General features: G+C 50.7%; 1 protein-coding gene across 15 annotated transcripts in view; it reads left to right on the top strand.

Annotated features, from left to right (window-relative positions):
* Positions 1 to 10,192: 10,192 nt before the first annotated feature.
* Positions 10,193 to 20,071, top strand: part of USP28 (ubiquitin specific peptidase 28) — an 86,876-nt gene continuing 76,997 nt past the window's right edge. For 12 of the 15 annotated variants that reach the window (XM_064269056.1, XM_064269048.1, XM_064269059.1 and 9 more), the window contains exon 1: positions 10,193 to 10,323. In XM_064269056.1, the coding sequence (XP_064125126.1) occupies positions 10,207 to 10,323 (117 nt within the window). In that variant the 5' untranslated portion in view covers positions 10,193 to 10,206. Of the gene's footprint in view, positions 10,324 to 11,173; positions 11,283 to 20,071 lie in introns of all 15 variants that reach the window. The other 3 variants (XM_064269049.1, XM_064269050.1, XM_064269053.1) reach the window with 2 other exon arrangements.

Consider the following 20,071-nt stretch of genomic DNA (forward strand, 5'->3'; position numbering starts at 1 on the left):
TATTTTATCCCAGTTTGTGGGTATTTTCATTTTCTTCATAGTATCTTTTGATGAAGAGAAATCTTTAATTTTAACATAATTGAATTTACCAATTTTTTCTTTTATGAATTGTATTTTTTGTATCTTATTTAAGAAAGTCTCTCCTCCTGGCTACCACTACTGAACATTTTGAGCAAAGATTCATATCAAAAGGGGGAAATGGCAAAACGGAATTTCAAATTCTCATGCAGTTCATGGGGGCTGGATGAACCCTGGAAACTATTTCCCTGAGAGAATCTTTGAAACTTAAACCAAAAGTATCCCCTGAAGTCTTCTTAAAACTAAACCATAGTAGTAAAAAATGTCTGCTTTGAGCATGATGCTCTTTTAAGAACTATCTGTATAGAATCAAGGAGTCCCAGTGGCGCACTGGTTAAAAGCTCAGGCTGCTAACCAAAAGGTGAGCAGTTTCAATCCACCAGCTGCTCCTTGGAAACCCTATGGGGCAGTTCTACTCTGTCCTATATGGTCACTATGAGTCAGAATCCACTCCACGGCAATGGGGTTTTTTTTTTTTTTTTTTAATGGGATCAAATTGACAACAGCAACTGAAAGATTAGATAGGAACCTTAGAGGACAATGAGTTTATGCTAATAGGGAAGGAACTCAGAAAAGGAGGGTGAGAATGGTTGCACAGCTCCAAGAATATAATCCTCACTATGCATATTCTCAACAACAAAATCAATTAAAACAAACAAACAAAAAGCCTCTTCTATCCTCAAATGATAGAGATTCTCTACTAAATAAGGTCTGCTAAAAGTTTTAAATTTTGCTTTTTTACTTTTAGGTCTTCAATGCAGCTGGTATTGACTTCTGTTTATGATGTAAGGTATTGTTAGTTGCCGTAGACTCAGTCTCGGCTCATGGCGACCCCAGGCACAGCAGAACAAAACATTGTGGGTCCTGCACCATCTTCAGGATCATGGATATACTTGAACCCATTGTTGTGGCCAGTGTGTATATTTGAGTGCCTTCTCACCTAGAGGAATATACAAACTATACTTTCAGTTTGAGGTCAATCAGAAGCAGAAAGATAAATTCATTGACCCAGAAAATAATTTACCATTGGGACAAAAAAGTTTTCTAGCAAAGGGGCTCTAGCACTATATTGGGCAATATTCTGTTGTGATCCATAGGGTTTTCATTAGCTTATTTTCGAAAGTGGATCACCAGGCCTTTTTTCCTAGTCCGACTTAGGCTAGAAAGCTGATTGAAACCTGTCCAACCTGGGTGACTCTGTGGTATTTGAAATAACTGGTGGCATAGCTTACGTTATAGCAACATGCAAGCCACCACAGAACGACAAACTGACAGATGGGTGGTAGATGATACAAGGTAGGAGTCCAAAATCTTTTGTATATATTAATAACCAATTGCCTAAGCACCTGGTGGCCCAGTGGTTAATAGCTTGACTGCTAATCAAAAGGTTGGCAGTTCCAAGCTACCAGCTGCTCCCTGGAAACCCGATGTGGCACTTCTACGCTGTCCTACAGGGTCTCTGTGAGTAGGAATCAACTCGACTGCAACGGGTATGTTTGGGTTTGAGCACCATTTATTTAAAAGTCCATCCTATCCCTACTGGTCTACAATGTCAGCTCTGTCAAAAATCACTTTCCAGAAATCTATGGGCCTATTTCTAGCTCTCTATTTTATTGTTACTTCTCTATGTGGAAGCCATAGTTGTTTTTACCTTCTTGTAAAGAGAAAACTGGACTCTAAGCTAAATTCTAAAAAATTAAAGAAAACAGTAAATTTTAAGTTTTTTTTTTTTTTTTTTAGTGTTTCTCAGTATTTTCCTTGAAAATAAAAAGGGGACATGAGTTTATTACTTTGAATACCAAGGCTAAATACTTCTTAAATGAACTCATTAACTTTACTGAAATTTTTTCCAATTCTCCACAAACTACACTTACTTAGAGTACATATTTTAGGAAGATCAGAAACACTTTTTTTTTTTTTATCTAAAAAAAGAGAGCTTTTTCAGGAAAATTGCCTTAACACCTATAATTTAACCTTATATCTGAACTATATAAGGTATAGTTATATACCCACGTGTAGTTATGTACCCACATGTCTGTCAGTTTGTCGTACTGTGGGGGCTTGTGTGTTGCTGTGATGTTGGAAGCTATGCCACCGGTATTCAGATACCAGCAGGGTAACCCATGGAGGACAAGTTTCACCTGAGCTTCCAGACTAAGACAGACAAGGAAGAAGGACGCGGCAGTCTACTTCTGAAAAGAATTAGCCAGTGAAAACCTTATGAATAGCAGCGGAACATTGTCTGATATAGTGCTGGAAGATGAGCCCCCCAGGTTGGAAGGCACTCAAAAGATGACTGGGGGAGAGCTGCCTCCTCAAAATAGAGTCGACCTTAATGACGTGGATGGAGTAAAGCTTTTGGGACCTTTGTTTGCTGATGCCGCACGACTTAAAATGAGAAGAAACAGCTGCAAACATCCATTAATAATTGGAACCTGGAATGCATGAAGTATGAATCTAGGAAAATTGGAAATCGTCAAAAATGAAATGGAATGCATAAACTTCGATATCCTAGGCATTAGTGAGCTGAAATGGACTGGTATTGGCCATTTTGTATCAGACAATCATATAATCTACTATGCTGGGAATGACAACTTGAAGAGGAATGGTGTTGCATTCATCGTCAAAAAGAATGTTTCAAGATCTATCCTGAAGCACAACGCTGTCAGTGATAGGATAATATCCATACGCCTACAAGGAAGACCAGTTAATGCGACTATTATTCAAATTTACACACCAACCACTAGGGCCAAAGATGAAGAAATAGAAGATTGTTATCAGCTGCTGCAGTGTGAAATTGATCGAACATGCAATCAAGATGCATTGATAATTACTGGTGATTGGAATGCGAAAGTTGGAAACAAAGAAGAAGGATCAGTAGTTGGAAAATATGGCCTTGGTGATAGAAACAATGCCAGAGATCGAACGATAGAATTTTGCAGGACCAACGACTTCTTCATTGCAAATACCTTCTTTCACCAATATAAACGGTGACTATACACGTGGACCTCACCAGATGGAACACACAGGAATCAAAATGACTACATCTGTGGAAAGACACGATGGAAAAGCTCAATATCATCAATCAGAACAAGGCCAGGGGCCGACTATGGAACAGATCATCAATTGCTCATATGCAAGTTCAAACTGAAACTGAAGAAAATCAGAGCAAGTCCATGAGAGCCAAAATATGACCTTGAGTATATCCCGCCTGAATTTAGAGACCGTCTCAAGAATAGATTTGACGCATTGAACACTAGTGACCGAAGACCAGACGAGTTGTAGAATGACATCATCCATGAAGAAAGCAAGTGGCCATTGAAAAGACAGGAAAGAAAGAAAAGACCAAGATGGATGTCAGAGGAGACTCTGAAGCTTTCTTCCAAGTGTCGAGCAGCTAAAGCAAAAGGGAGAATTGATGAAGTAAAAGAACTGAACAGAAGATTTCAAAGGGCCTCTCAAGAAGACAAAGTAAAGCATTATAATGACATGTGCAAAGAGCTGGAGATGGAAAACCAAAAGGGAAGAACACGCTTGGCATTTCTCAAACTGAAAGAACTGAAGAAAAAATTCAAGCCTCAAGTTGCAATAGTGAAGGATTCCATGGGGAAAATATTAAACGACACAGGAAGCATCAGGAGAAGATGGAAGGAATACACAGCCATTATACTGAAAAGAATTAGTCGATATTCAACCATTTCAAGAGGTGGCATATGATCAGGAACCGATGGTACTAAAGGAAGAAGTCCAAGCTGCTCTGAAGGCATTGGCAAAAAACAAGGCTCCAGGAATTGATGGAATATCAGTTGAGATGTTTCAACAAACAGATGCGGCCCTGGAGGTGCTCACTTGTCTCTGCCAAGAAATATGGAAGACAGCTTCCTGGCCAACTGACTGGAAGAGATCCATATTTATGCCTATTCCCAAGAAAGGTGATCTAACTGAATGTGGAAATTATAGAACAACATCATTAGTATCACACGCAAGCAAAATTTTGCTGAAGATCATTCAAAAACGGCTGCAGCAGTATATCGACAGGGAACTGCCAGAAATTCAGACCAGTTTCAGAAGAGGATGTGGAACCAGGGATATCATTGCTGATGTCAGATGGATCCTGGCTGAAAGCAGAGAATACCAGAAGGATGTTTACCCGCGTTTTATTGATTATGCAAAGGCATTCGACTGTGTGGATCATAACAAACTATGGATAACACTGTGAAGAATGGGAATTCCAGAACACTTCATTGTGCTCATGAGGAACCTTTACATAGATCAAGGGGCAGTTGTTCGGACAGAACAAGGGGATACTGATTGGTTTAAAGTCAGGAAAGGTGTGCATCAGGGTTGTATTCTTTCACCTACCTATTCAATCTGTATGTTGAACAAATAATCCAAGAAGCTGGACTATATGAAGAAGAATGGGGCGTCAAGATTGGAGGAAGACTCGTTAACAATCTGCGTTATGCAGATGACACAACCTTGCTTGCTAAAAGTGAAGAGGACTTGAAGCACTTACTAATGAAGATCAAAGACCACAGCCTTCAGTATGGATTGCACCTCAACATAAAGAAAACAAAAATCCTCACAACTGGACCAATGATGGACATCATGATAAATGGAGAAAAGATTGAAGTTGTCAAGGGTTTCATTTTACTTGGATCCACAATCAACAGCCATGGAAGCAGCAGTCAAGAAATCAAACGACACATTGCATTGGGCAAATCTGCTGCAAAGGACCTCTTCAAAGTGTTGAAGAGCAAAGATATCACCCTGAAAAACTAAGGTGCGCCTGACCCAGGCCATGGTATTTTCATTCCCATTATATGCATGTGAAAGCTGGACAATGAATAAGGAAGACCGAAGAAGAGTTGACGCCTTTGAATTGTGGTGTTGGTGGAGAATATTGAATATACCATGGACTGCCAAAAGAATGAACAAATCTGTCTTGGAAGAAGCGTGGCCAGAATACTCCTTAGAGGCAAGGATGGCGAGACTGCGTCTTACATAGTTTGGACATGTTGTCAGGAGGGATCAGTCCCCGGAGAAGGACATCATGCTTGGCAGAGTACAGGGTCAGCAGAAAAGAGGAAGACCCTCAACGAGGTGGATTGACATAGTGGCTGCAACAATGAGCTCAAGCATCACAACGATTGTAAGGACGGTGCAGGACTGGGCAGTGTTTCGTTCTGTTGTGCACAGGGTCGCTGTGAGTCGGAACCAACTCGATGGCACCTAACAACAACACCAGCCTGAACTAACTCTTTAATTTAGGGTTTATAACAGAAATATGCATATTCTTTACTGCGTAGTGAGAAAGGCCATTTTCCTAGCTGCTGAAGAGCTGACTCTTATGGACATTTCTGACTGGATCATTCCTGGAAAGGAATCTGTAGCTCAAAGACCAGTCACATCTGTCAATCAGCCTCACTCTTCAGCTTTCAAATTCGTTCAGAAGGCAGTGGCAAAAACTATTTCTGGAGTGAAGCAGGGATGAAATATAAGTACATTTCTTTCTTGCCTTCTTTTCTATTTTTAACATTTTCCCTTCATTCTCACTTATCTCCTCACTCCACACAAGCGTTCAGTAATGTAGAAATAGAATCATTTGATTATAATACAAACTATATTTTCAGCTGAGGTCAACCAGAAACAGAAAGATAAATTCACTGACCCAGAAAATAACTTGCCATTGGGACAAAAAGTTTTCCAGGAAAGGAAAAAACAAATACAGCATTTCAACTTCTTCTCTAGGAGAATACTCCGGTAACTATTCCCTTTTTAAAGATGTCAGGTATTTATTACTCTCTATCCAGAATATTTTTCCCTTGAATACTCTTGAAATGATTATCAACTAATAATGTAATTATTCTGGAGCCTTCATGTGTGGGCTTTTAAGAGAATGAGAAGGGATCTTCCGTGGTGACAGCACAAGTTCCGTGGTATCCACTTCTGATATGTGATCACCACGCAACTTGCCAACTGATGGCCAAGCACTGGGATAGAAAAAAAAAAAAAAAAGAGTTGTTCATTAAATATTATGGTCAGACAGTGTGTCTCTTGCTGATTACCATGCCCAGGACCAGGGAGAAGTTAAACCCAGGGAACTAAGAGTGTTTATCAGATCTGGAGCCCTCAAATGTATCAGATTGAATATACAAGACCTGGAGCCCTGTTTAGTACCATGTTGCAGAAAGAGGCTTAATCAAACCTCCAAACCAAAACCTGTCACCGTCGAGTGGATTCCGACTCATAACGGCCGTATAGGACAGAGTAGAACTGCCCCATACGGTTTTCCAAGGAGCCGCTGGTGGATTCAAACTATTGATCTTTCTTAGTTAGCAGCCAAGGTCTTAACCGCTGTACCACACTAAAAAAAAAAAAAAAAAAAAAAAAAATTTTTTTTTTTTTTTACCACACAGCCTCCTCAAAAAAAAAAAGACAAACTCGTTGCCATCGAGTTGAGTAGAACTGCCCCAAAGAGTTTCCAACCAGCACCTGGTGGACTCGAACTGCTGACATTTTGCTTAGCAGCCATAGCACTTAAACACTACCCCACCAGGGTTTCCTGCTCAGGAGCCTGTATTTGCCAAATGGCCTGTATGTATTTCTTTCAAAACAGAAAAATTTCATGAGTAACTGCTAATAGGTTTTGACACCCCTTCCAAACCCAAAGCAAGCCCACTGCCATAGGGTCAGTTCTCACTCATAGTGACCCCATGGGGTTTCCAAGGCTGTCAATCTTTATGAAAGCAGACTGTCACAGCTGCTAGTGGTTAGCAGTTGGAACGCTTTAGCCACTGGGCCACAGGGCTTCTCTGTCACCCCTTACACACATTAAAGAAGCAATTTCCTAAAATGAATGTGCAAAGACAAAGGTTGCTCCAGAGATATAATTCTGATGGAAATAAAACTTTTTAACAAAGCAGACGTACACAATGCTGCAAATGTACTAGATCGAGAAACCAACTTGTTCTGCAATGACACCCAGGATGAGCCCATAAACACAGAGTTTGATTACTCATAAGGAAAAAAAAAGGCAAAGCTACAGATGTAAGTCTTACAACCCTCAGATGTAAGCACAGTGTCGGTCTGTTGAATGTGGGAAGATTTTGAGGCAGTTTACTTGCTGGCAAAATGGGTACCCCTGTGTCTCCAGGGTGATGGATGCAGCAGCGGTAATTAGGTCCCTCCAAGTGAGCTGCACCCAAGCCAAGCCTATTTCCTTTTGTTACAAGCTACGCCCACAGGCAGACATTCAAGAAAAGGCCTGCAGGTGATACATCACAGTCACATGAATGACAATGCCTAGCATTTCAGAAGGCCACGGTGCATATAAATTCTCACCCAAGTACTGCCTGAAGGCCAGACCAGGCCAGCGGTGTAAATAGTACCCCTGGAAGAGGCCCTTCACACCCAACTTCATGCAGTTTTGGGAAGGCCAAAGTGTGCCACAGATCACCAGGTCTTTCTTCCACAGAGCTGCTGGGTGAGTTCAGATTGGCAACCTTTTGGTTAACAGCTGAGCTCTTAACCGTTGCACCACCAAAAACCTGATGCCATGGAGTCAATTCCAACTCATAGTGACCTTATAGGACAGAGTAGCACTGCCCTCCCCCCCCGACCCAGGGTTTCCAAGGAGCAGCTGGTGGATTCAAACTGCTGACCTTTTGGTTAGCAACTGTAGCTCTTAACCACTGTGCCACCAGGGCTCCTTAAGTGTGGTTTAGCAGTTACAATTTCCATCATGTTCAAAATGCAATTCAACTGGGGCACCTTATGAAGCACCATTTTTTTTTTCAAATTTAATAAAATACTGCAAAATTTTAGTTTGAAGTCATGACAATCTAAAATTGAAAAACTTGGCAATTCTTCTTGATCATCATGCCCAGGTATGGTTAGCTTTAGACCTCTCCATTCAGCCTCCATCTCTCCTCTCTTAAAGACAACGGATAGCTTCTTGGGTCACCGGGCTTCAAAGTGGCTACGAGGCTACATAATCCCTAGACACTTGGGTGGGTGGCACAAATGGTTTTTTCCTTGACTGCTAACTGAAAAATCCACCCAGTGGTGCCGAGGAAGAAAGACCTGCTGATCAGATTGTAAGACTGTTGTTGTTGTTAGGTGCCATCCAGTTGGTTCTGACTCAGTGATCCTACATACAACAGAATGTAACAATGCCCAATCCTCTGTCATCCTCCCAATTGTTGCTACGCTTGAGCCCACTGTTGCAGTCTTCCTTTCTTTCGCTGACCCTTTACTTTACCAATCATGATGTTGTACTCCAGGGACTGGTGCCTCCTGATAACATGTCCAATGTACATGAGATGAAGTCTTACCATTCTTGCTTCCAAGGAGCATTTCGGCTGTACTTCTCCCAATATATATTTGTTCTAGCAAAAAACCCATTGTTCTGGCAGTCCCTGGTTTATTCAGTAATTCTTCACCAACACACACCGTACTTAGAAGGTCTTACTTATTCATTGTCCAGCTTTCACATGCATGTAAGATGACTGAAAATACCATGGCTTGGGTCAGGCACACCTTAGTACTCAAAGCATTATCTTCGCTTAACACTTTAAAGAGGTCTTTTGCAGCAGATTTGTCCAATGCAGCGTGTCCTCTGATTTCTTGACTGCTGCTTCTGTGGGTGCTGATTGTTGATCCATGATGTTGCTGTGGGTGCTGATTGTTGATCCATGATGTTGCTTATTGGTCAGTTGTAAGGATCATAAGATTGGAGCCATTGAAAAACCTATGGACCACAGTTCTACTCTGACAAACATGGGGTCGCTATGAGTTAAAGTGGACTCCACCACAATGTTTTTTTTGACACTTGGAGCAGCTTTAACTTGTCTGTGGGTCGGCTTGAGCTGGAGTTTAGGTTTTGAGGTGGAGGAGGGCCAATTCTGACTCATAACGACCCTATAGGACAGAATAGAACTGCCCCATAGGGTTTCCAAGGCTGCAATCTTTACTGAAACACACAGCCACATCTCTCTCCTGCAGAACAGCTGCTGGTTTCTAAACGCTGTTAGCAGCCAAGTGCTTAACCACGGCACAATCAGGGCTCCCTGGGCACAGTCCACACTTTCCAAAGCCACTTCCCTGGCGCCAACCGCCCCAAACCTAACTAACTGCCTAAGGTGGCAACGGTGACTGCTAGGCGTAGGCGAGGCTGGGGTCACGTGGCCGGCGCCGGGACGGGGGGGAGGGGGCGGTCAGAGCCCGGCGTGCGCGGGACCATGCGGAGCAGTTCGGCCCTTGGCCGCGCGCCTTGCGTGCGCGCGCAGGCCGGCGGCGGGGCGTGTAGGTGGGGCCTCCAGCGCGCGCGCTGGGGCGGAGACGGGGACTGAGGGAGTGGAGGTGGAAGGCGGGGGCGAGGACGGGGGCGGGGACTGAGGGAGCAGAGGTGGTAGGCAAGGGCCGGGGCGGGGGCGGGGGCGGGGACTGAGGGAGCGGAGTGGGGGGCGGGGACTGAGGGAGCGGGGGTGGGGGCGGGGACTGAGGGAGCGGAGTGGGGGCGGGGACTGAGGGAGCGGAGTGGGGGCGGGGACTGAGGGAGCGGAGTGGGGGCGGGGACTGAGGGAGCGGGGTGGGGGCGGGGACTGAGGGAGCGGGGTGGGGGCGGGGACTGAGGGAGCGGGGTGGGGGCGGGGACTGAGGGAGCGGAGTGGGGGCGGGGACTGAGGGAGCGGAGTGGGGGCGGGGACTGAGGGAGCGGAGTGGGGGCGGGGACTGAGGGAGCGGAGTGGGGGCGGGGACTGAGGGAGGGGAGTGGGGCGGGGACTGAGGGAGCGGAGTGGGGCGGGGACTGAGGGAGGGGAGTGGGGCGGGGACTGAGGGAGCGGAGTGGGGGCGGGGACTGAGGGAGCGGAGTGGGGGGCGGGGACTGAGGGAGCGGAGTGGGGGGCGGGGACTGAGGGAGCGGAGTGGGGCGGGGACTGAGGGAAAGGAGTGGGGCGGGGACTGAGGGAGGGGAGTGGGGCGGGGACTGAGGGAGCGGAGTGGGGGGCGGGGACTGAGGGAGCGGGGTGGGGCGGGGACTGAGGGAGCGGAGTGGGGCGGGGACTGAGGGAGCGGAGGTGGAAGGCGAGGGCGAGGGCCGGGGCGGAGGCGGAGTCTCCTCCTATGAGGCTGCTCTGTCGGCGGCGGCGTGAAGCCGGGGACCCGCGGAGGGGCGCCTCGGCCATGACTGCGGAGTTGCAGCAGGACGAAACGGCCGGCGCAGCCGACAGCCACAGCTCGGTGGGTCCCGCGGCGGCGAGCGGCGGTGCGGGCGGTCTCCGGTCCCGGCGGGGAGCGGCGCGGGGCCCGGGCGGGAGGCCGGGCCGGGCGGCGTGGCTTCCGGGGCTGCGGGGCGCGCGCGGGACGGCAGGGGCTGCGGCTGCCGGCGGCCGGGCTGCGGCCGAGGGAACGCGCCCGGGTGGGCGAGGGTGAGAGGTCTGGGAGGAGGCTCAAGTCTTCGCGAGGCTCGGGCCGCAGAGATGGAGGGCTTTATCCTGGGGTCGTGGACGAGCTGAAGTTAGACGGGAGCCAGGCGTTTTGGAAAACAGGCATAAAGGGCTCCACGCGAGCCTGTCTGCAGCAGGGCTTCCCGGAGCGGAGCGCCCCGCGTCCCCACCGGGCTGGTGAAGTTCCGCAGCAGCAGTGTTGGTGGTTTGTTTTCAAATCAGTTTCACGGCAGTCTTGTTGCACAGTGACTAAAACAGCCCGAGGTTATCTCACTTGGAGCCGGGGTTTATCAACCTGGTGAGAGACCAGGGTTCTAGTTACCACCACATATCTACCCCCCCTTTTTTATTTTTTTAAAGCAGGGAGTTGCCTCCCCAATTATCGAATTCATCGTTCTAGATTTTTAAGAAGGAGGGGAGAGGAACAGCCCGATGAATAGAAGGTATGCGGATAATCTGGGCTAAGGTGGTGAGAGTAAAAGAACGTGGGTAACCCATGGTTTTGGGAGAAAATGAAAAGACTAATGCCTGTGTGGAGAAACTTGGAGCAATCAAATTGCTCCAAGTTTCTCCACACAGGCATTAGTCTTTTCATTTTGTTACTTTTTAGTGTTAAATCTTAACACAACTTCTTTATCCCTCAGTTACTGCACTTCTCCCAGACAGAACGAAAAAGCTGTGCCCTGTATTCAAAGCTCGGAAATACGAATTTCATAAAATATTTAAAATAGAAAGCTGTCAAAATATTTCCAAGTAAGAAACCTTATACCCTTTTATTGTTTTAATGCATTCAAAAGAAGACCAGTAGTTACAGTGAACACCATTTCCTTTTTAAACTCCTGTAGAGTGCTGGCATGTGCTGGTTTCTAATGGAAATATTATTATTAAAAAAAAAAAACAGGTGTTCACAAATGCCTGTTGGAGTTTGAGTCACGATTTTCTCTGTTAGGTTTCAGAAAATCAGTTCTGTTTGTTTTTAGGACAGTGATTAAAAATCAGGTGAAAAATCTTAGTTTTGAGACAGTCATGTTGATGGAAAGAAGAGACTATTTTAAGGGAGTGCAAGTCATATTTAAATTTGTTGAAGCTTTGTCAGTTGAGACCACGTGCCTGTTAATCAGGGCATCTTCATTTACCCCTGCCACAGTTTGAGTAGTGACCACTACCTCAACACTCCGTTTGAGAGTTCCTGTGTGATGTTTTTGATGAACCTTGTGTATCAGTCATAGCTATTTTTGGAAGGCTCGGCACTCCAGTGGCTGTGGCTGTGGCTGGCTGGAATACCCTGACTTCTGGCAACCTGCAGAGCGATGACATTTACTGTTCTTTGCAGCAGTGGGCCTTATACAGACAAATGATGAGCTTGGAATTCTTTATAGTATTTGCCCTTATTTTTGCTAATGTAAAATAGTTGGAGTTAGCAGGCTAGATTGGAGGAGTCTTAGGGAAAGTACCTTTTCAGATCTGAGGAAAGATGTTGATAACTTCTTCCTCATCTTAAGTTATGTGCTAGAATAAACTCTGGAACGGTTAAGTGTTTGACTACTACCTGAAAGTTTGACTGTTTGAACCCACCCAGAGGCACCTTGGAAGAAAGGCCTGGTGACCTGTTCCTGAAAGGTCACAGCCTTGAAAACGCTCTGCAGCAGTTCTACTCTGCAAGCATGGGGTCGTTGTGAGTCAGAATTGACTTGACGGCAGCTAACAACAGCAGGATGAACTCTTGTCTGCTCTGAATTCTATGAGGCTTTCTGTCTTTCCCTTAAAGGATACTTAATTGTTCCAGTGAGAATAACTGTCTATCCTCCTCTGACACTTAGAAGCTATTTAAAACCTAGAATGCTTCCTTTCCCTTGTTGGTCAGTTGTACAAGGGACAGACAGAACCCTTTATAGCCTCCAAAGAATTTTAGTGAGAGAAAAATGTAATACTCTTGAAATATACTCTCAGTATGTACTTGAATCTAGAGAGCTGGAACTTTGTGTTATCATTAAATTCTCCAGACTGCAGACTGATATTTAAATATCTAGAGATTGCTTCCTGACAGATTTCTGTTATTTTAATCATTTCCTGACTTTGATAAAACGCAAAGTTTACCTTTGTTGTATTTAGGTGCCCTCAAGTCATTTCTGCTTTTAGAGACCCTATGTACAACAGAACGAAACACTGCCCAGTCCTGTACCATCCTCACAGTCATTGCTGTGTTTGAGCCCATTGTTGCAGCCTCTGTGTTAATCCATTTTGTTGAGGGTATGCCTCCTTTTCACTGACCCTCTAATTTACCAGGGGTGATGTCCTTCTCCAGGGACTTTTCCTCATAACATGTTCAAAGTACCTGAGACGAAGTCTTGCCATCCTTCTGAGGAGCACTCTGGATGTACTTCTTCCAAGACGGACTTGTTCCTTCTTCTGCCAGTCCATGGTATAGTCAGTATTCTTTGCCAAGCAAAAAATTCAAATGCATGAATTCTTTGGTCTTCCTTATTCATTGTCCAGCTTTTGCATGCATGTGAGGCAATTGAAAACACCATGGCTTGGGCCAGGTGCACCTTAGTCCTGAAAGTGGCATCTTTGCTTTTTAACACTTTGAAGAGGTCTTTTGCAGCAGATTTACCCAATGCAATATGTTCTTTGATTTCTTGACTGCTGCTTCCATGGGTGTTGATTGTGGATCCAAGTAAAATGAAATCCTTGACAACTTCAATCTTTTCTCTGTTTATCATGATGTTGCTTATTGGTCCAGTTGTGAGGATTTTTGTTTTCTTTATGTTGAGGCATAATCCATAGTGATGGCTGTAGTCTTTGATCTTCATCAGGAAGTGCCTCAAATCTTTTCCACTTTCAGCAAGCAAGGTTGTGTCACCTGCATATCACAGATTGTTAGTGAGTCTTCCTCCAACCCTGATGCCTTGTTTTTCTTTGGATAGTCCAGCTTCTCAGATTGCTTGCTGAGCATATTGACTCAGGTAAAAAGCAAAGTTTACCTTTACTGTAGGATAAACCAAAATCCTGGTGGCTTAGTGGTTAAAAGCTGTGGCTGCTAACCGGAAGGTCAGCAGCTCAAATCCACCAGGTGCTCCTTGGAAACCTTATGGGGCACTTCTACGCCGTCCCGTAGGGGTGCTCTGAGTCGGAATCAATTTGATGGCAATGGGCTTTTGTTTTGTTTTGTTTTGTGGAATAAACAACTTGAAGTCTGTTGGCACACCTGTCCCTTGGCAGCCGTACACATCACACATTCTTTGTGCTAAACTGAAGCCGTTTAACAACCTTCCAATTTCAGTGAAAGTTTAATGTCCTTTTACTTTCTCTTGTTTTATTGACTTTTCATTCCCATTTACTTTGTCTCCTTAATTGTGATTTTGGGCCCATCAGTTAGTCAGCATTTGGTTGACTTCCACAACTTTCATGCCACCTCGGCCACAAAAGGCTAATGTTGACACAGCGAGTACAGTTATTTATAAAGCTTATTGACAAATAGCGTTTCACCGTGCAAGCTCTTTCCATGTGTTCTGTTTATTTATGAAAATCTTCATCAAAGAAATTTAAACTAATAGCTAAGTAAAGCAGGTGACTCTCCAAAGGAAAAAAAATGATGCCGATGATAGTAACCCGCCACAGCCATCAGTCTCCGCTGAGCCGGGTCCTACTCCGGGCAGCCCCACGTGTGTCGGAGTAAAGCTGCGCTCCACAGCCATCCGCCTCCGCTGAGCCGGGTCCTACTCAGGGCAGCCCCACGTGTGTCGGAGTAAAGCTGCGCTCCACAGCCATCCGCCTCCGCTGAGCCGGGTCCTACTCCGGGCAGCCCCACGTGTGTCGGAGTAAAGCTGCGCTCCACAGCCATCCGCCTGCGCTGAGCCGGGTCCTACTCCGGGCAGCCCCACGTGTGTCGGAGTAAAGCTGCGCTCCACAGCCATCCGCCTGCGCTGAGCCGGGTCCTACTCAGGGCAGCCCCACGTGTGTCGGAGTAAAGCTGCGCTCCACAGCCATCCGCCTCCGCTGAGCCGGGTCCTACTCCGGGCAGCCCCACGTGTGTCGGAGTAAAGCTGCGCTCCACAGCCATCCGCCTGCGCTGAGCCGGGTCCTACTCCGGGCAGCCCCACGTGTGTCGGAGTAAAGCTGCGCTCCACAGCCATCCGCCTCCGCTGAGCCGGGTCCTACTCCGGGCAGCCCCACGTGTGTCGGAGTAAAGCTGCGCTCCACAGCCATCCGCCTGCGCTGAGCCGGGTCCTACTCCGGGCAGCCCCACGTGTGTCGGAGTAAAGCTGCGCTCCACAGCCATCCGCCTCCGCTGAGCCGGGTCCTACTCCGGGCAGCCCCACGTGTGTCGGAGTAAAGCTGCGCTCCACAGCCATCCGCCTGCGCTGAGCCGGGTCCTACTCCGGGCAGCCCCACGTGTGTCGGAGTAAAGCTGCGCTCCACAGCCATCCGCCTGCGCTGAGCCGGGTCCTACTCAGGGCAGCCCCACGTGTGTCGGAGTAAAGCTGCGCTCCACAGCCATCCGCCTGCGCTGAGCCGGGTCCTACTCCGGGCAGCCCCACGTGTGTCGGAGTAAAGCTGCGCTCCACAGCCATCCCTCTCCGCTGAGCCGGGTCCTACTCCGGGCAGCCCCACGTGTGTCGGAGTAAAGCTGCGCTCCACAGCCATCCGCCTGCGCTGAGCCGGGTCCTACTCCGGGCAGCCCCACGTGTGTCGGAGTAAAGCTGCGCTCCACAGCCATCCGCCTCCGCTGAGCCGGGTCCTACTCCGGGCAGCCCCACGTGTGTCGGAGTAAAGCTGCGCTCCACAGCCATCCCTCTCCGCTGAGCCGGGTCCTACTCAGGGCAGCCCCACGTGTGTCGGAGTAAAGCTGCGCTCCACAGCCATCCCTCTCCGCTGAGCCGGGTCCTACTCAGGGCAGCCCCACGTGTGTCGGAGTAAAGCTGCGCTCCACAGCCATCCCTCTCCGCTGAGCCGGGTCCTACTCAGGGCAGCCCCACGTGTGTCGGAGTAAAGCTGCGCTCCACAGCCATCCGCCTGCGCTGAGCCGGGTCCTACTCAGGGCAGCCCCACGTGTGTCGGAGTAAAGCTGCGCTCCACAGCCATCCGCCTCCGCTGAGCCGGGTCCTACTCCGGGCAGCCCCACGTGTGTCGGAGTAAAGCTGCGCTCCACAGCCATCCCTCTCCGCTGAGCCGGGTCCTACTCAGGGCAGCCCCACGTGTGTCGGAGTAAAGCTGCGCTCCACAGCCATCCGCCTCCGCTGAGCCGGGTCCTACTCAGGGCAGCCCCACGTGTGTCGGAGTAAAGCTGCGCTCCACAGCCATCCGCCTCCGCTGAGCCGGGTCCTACTCAGGGCAGCCCCACGTGTGTCGGAGTAAAGCTGCGCTCCACAGCCATCCGCCTGCGCTGAGCCGGGTCCTACTCCGGGCAGCCCCACGTGTGTCGGAGTAAAGCTGCGCTCCACAGCCATCCCTCTCCGCTGAGCCGGGTCCTACTCAGGGCAGCCCCACGTGTGTCGGAGTAAAGCTGCGCTCCACAGCCATCCGCCTGCGCTGAGCCGGGTCCTACTCCGGGCAGCCCCACGTGTGTCGGAGTAAAGCTGCGCTCCACAGCCATCCGCCTGCGCTGAGCCGGGTCCTACTCAGGGCAGCCCCACGTGTGTCGGAGTAAAGCTGCGCTCCACAGCCATCCCTCTCCGCTGAGCCGGGTCCTACTCAGGGCAGCCCCACGTGTGTCGGAGTAAAGCTGCGCTCCACAGCCATCCCTCTCCGCTGAGCCGGGTCCTACTCAGGGCAGCCCCACGTGTGTCGGAGTAAAGCTGCGCTCCACAGCCATCCGCCTGCGCTGAGCCGGGTCCTACTCCGGGCAGCCCCACGTGTGTCGGAGTAAAGCTGCGCTCCACAGCCATCCGCCTCCGCTGAGCCGGGTCCTACTCCGGGCAGCCCCACGTGTGTCGGAGTAAAGCTGCGCTCCACAGCCATCCGCCTGCGCTGAGCCGGGTCCTACTCAGGGCAGCCCCACGTGTGTCGGAGTAAAGCTGCGCTCCACAGCCATCCGCCTGCGCTGAGCCGGGTCCTGCTCCGGGCAGCCCCACGTGTGTCGGAGTAAAGCTGCGCTCCACAGCCATCCGCCTGCGCTGAGCCGGGTCCTACTCAGGGCAGCCCCACGTGTGTCGGAGTAAAGCTGCGCTCCACAGCCATCCGCCTCCGCTGAGCCGGGTCCTACTCCGGGCAGCCCCACGTGTGTCGGAGTAAAGCTGCGCTCCACAGCCATCCGCCTCCGCTGAGCCGGGTCCTACTCAGGGCAGCCCCACGTGTGTCGGAGTAAAGCTGCGCTCCACAGCCATCCGCCTCCGCTGAGCCGGGTCCTACTCAGGGCAGCCCCACGTGTGTCGGAGTAAAGCTGCGCTCCACAGCCATCCGCCTCCGCTGAGCCGGGTCCTACTCCGGGCAGCCCCACGTGTGTCGGAGTAAAGCTGCGCTCCACAGCCATCCGCCTCCGCTGAGCCGGGTCCTACTCAGGGCAGCCCCACGTGTGTCGGAGTAAAGCTGCGCTCCACAGCCATCCGCCTCCGCTGAGCCGGGTCCTACTCAGGGCAGCCCCACGTGTGTCGGAGTAAAGCTGCGCTCCACAGCCATCCGCCTCCGCTGAGCCGGGTCCTACTCAGGGCAGCCCCACGTGTGTCGGAGTAAAGCTGCGCTCCACAGCCATCCGCCTCCGCTGAGCCGGGTCCTACTCAGGGCAGCCCCACGTGTGTCGGAGTAAAGCTGCGCTCCACAGCCATCCGCCTCCGCTGAGCCGGGTCCTACTCAGGGCAGCCCCACGTGTGTCGGAGTAAAGCTGCGCTCCACAGCCATCCGCCTCCGCTGAGCCGGGTCCTACTCCGGGCAGCCCCACGTGTGTCGGAGTAAAGCTGCGCTCCACAGCCATCCGCCTCCGCTGAGCCGGGTCCTACTCAGGGCAGCCCCACGTGTGTCGGAGTAAAGCTGCGCTCCACAGCCATCCGCCTCCGCTGAGCCGGGTCCTACTCAGGGCAGCCCCACGTGTGTCGGAGTAAAGCTGCGCTCCACAGCCATCCGCCTCCGCTGAGCCGGGTCCTACTCAGGGCAGCCCCACGTGTGTCGGAGTAAAGCTGCGCTCCACAGCCATCCGCCTCCGCTGAGCCGGGTCCTACTCCGGGCAGCCCCACGTGTGTCGGAGTAAAGCTGCGCTCCACAGCCATCCGCCTCCGCTGAGCCGGGTCCTACTCAGGGCAGCCCCACGTGTGTTGGAGTAAAGCTGCGCTCCACAGCCATCCGCCTCCGCTGAGCCGGGTCCTACTCCGGGCAGCCCCACGTGTGTCGGAGTAAAGCTGCGCTCCACAGCCATCCGCCTGCGCTGAGCCGGGTCCTACTCCGGGCAGCCCCACGTGTGTCGGAGTAAAGCTGCGCTCCACAGCCATCCGCCTCCGCTGAGCCGGGTCCTACTCCGGGCAGCCCCACGTGTGTCGGAGTAAAGCTGCGCTCCACAGCCATCCGCCTGCGCTGAGCCGGGTCCTACTCCGGGCAGCCCCACGTGTGTCGGAGTAAAGCTGCGCTCCACAGCCATCCGCCTGCGCTGAGCCGGGTCCTACTCCGGGCAGCCCCACGTGTGTCGGAGTAAAGCTGCGCTCCACAGCCATCCGCCTCCGCTGAGCCGGGTCCTACTCAGGGCAGCCCCACGTGTGTCGGAGTAAAGCTGCGCTCCACAGCCATCCGCCTCCGCTGAGCCGGGTCCTACTCAGGGCAGCCCCACGTGTGTCGGAGTAAAGCTGCGCTCCACAGCCATCCGCCTCCGCTGAGCCGGGTCCTACTCCGGGCAGCCCCACGTGTGTCGGAGTAAAGCTGCGCTCCACAGCCATCCGCCTCCGCTGAGCCGGGTCCTACTCAGGGCAGCCCCACGTGTGTCGGAGTAAAGCTGCGCTCCACAGCCATCCGCCTCCGCTGAGCCGGGTCCTACTCAGGGCAGCCCCACGTGTGTCGGAGTAAAGCTGCGCTCCACAGCCATCCGCCTCCGCTGAGCCGGGTCCTACTCCGGGCAGCCCCACGTGTGTCGGAGTAAAGCTGCGCTCCACAGCCATCCGCCTCCGCTGAGCCGGGTCCTACTCAGGGCAGCCCCACGTGTGTTGGAGTAAAGCTGCGCTCCACAGCCATCCGCCTCCGCTGAGCCGGGTCCTACTCCGGGCAGCCCCACGTGTGTCGGAGTAAAGCTGCGCTCCACAGCCATCCGCCTGCGCTGAGCCGGGTCCTACTCAGGGCAGCCCCACGTGTGTCGGAGTAAAGCTGCGCTCCACAGCCATCCGCCTGCGCTGAGCCGGGTCCTACTCCGGGCAGCCCCACGTGTGTCGGAGTAAAGCTGCGCTCCACAGCCATCCGCCTCCGCTGAGCCGGGTCCTACTCAGGGCAGCCCCACGTGTGTCGGAGTAAAGCTGCGCTCCACAGCCATCCGCCTGCGCTGAGCCGGGTCCTACTCCGGGCAGCCCCACGTGTGTCGGAGTAAAGCTGCGCTCCACAGCCATCCGCCTCCGCTGAGCCGGGTCCTACTCCGGGCAGCCCCACGTGTGTCGGAGTAAAGCTGCGCTCCACAGCCATCCGCCTGCGCTGAGCCGGGTCCTACTCAGGGCAGCCCCACGTGTGTCGGAGTAAAGCTGCGCTCCACAGCCATCCGCCTCCGCTGAGCCAGGTCCTACTCCGGGCAGCCCCACGTGTGTCGGAGTAAAGCTGCGCTCCATAGGGTTTTCAGTTGCTGATTTTTCAAAAACAGATTATCAGAACTTTCTTCTGAGGTGCTTCTGAGTGGACTTGAACTTCCAACCCTTCAATTAACAACCAAGCATGTTAACCGTTGGTAAAACCCAGGGACTCTGGTGAGAGTAATACCAAAAACCAAACACAGTGCCGTCGAGTCGATTCCGACTCATAGCGACCCTGTAGGACAGAGTAGAACTGCCCCATAGAGTTCCCAAGGAGCGCCTGGCGGATTCGAACTGCCAACCCTTTGCTTAGCAGCCGTAGCACTTAACCACTACGCCACCAGGGTTTCCGATGAGAGCAATAAAAGCCAACATTAATTGATCATGCACTCTACCAGATCCCGTGGTCAGAATTACATGTATGTTATTGCAGAACTTACAGCTCGGTGACGTTTTCCGTTGAGGAGGTTTATACTCGTTAGATGATTTGGCTAAGGCTGAACCCAGGTAATTCTGACTCTGAACAGCCCAAGCTATCCCTGGTCTTCTTTCTTTGTTGAGAGACCCATTGTCCTGGGTCAGAACCTTTTCATTACTGTCTTAATGCCTTACGTAGAACTCTTTTCCAGATGCTTTAAACTTCTGAGCCTCTCTGCCCTCTTTCTAAATAGATAATTTCCCTTTCTGTTTGACTGAGGTTGCTGATATCTAGTTTCCCGTCTCATCTTTTCTCCTATCTCAGTGGAAGAGATACCCTTCCTTCCCTGGCCACCTTCATTTTTTGGAGATAAATGTAGATCAGTGTTTATCATCCAGGAATGATTTTGCCCTCGAGAAGACATTTGCCAGTGT

Source organism: Loxodonta africana, chromosome 15, assembly GCF_030014295.1.
Source record: "Loxodonta africana isolate mLoxAfr1 chromosome 15, mLoxAfr1.hap2, whole genome shotgun sequence".
Lineage (NCBI taxonomy): Eukaryota > Metazoa > Chordata > Mammalia > Proboscidea > Elephantidae > Loxodonta > Loxodonta africana.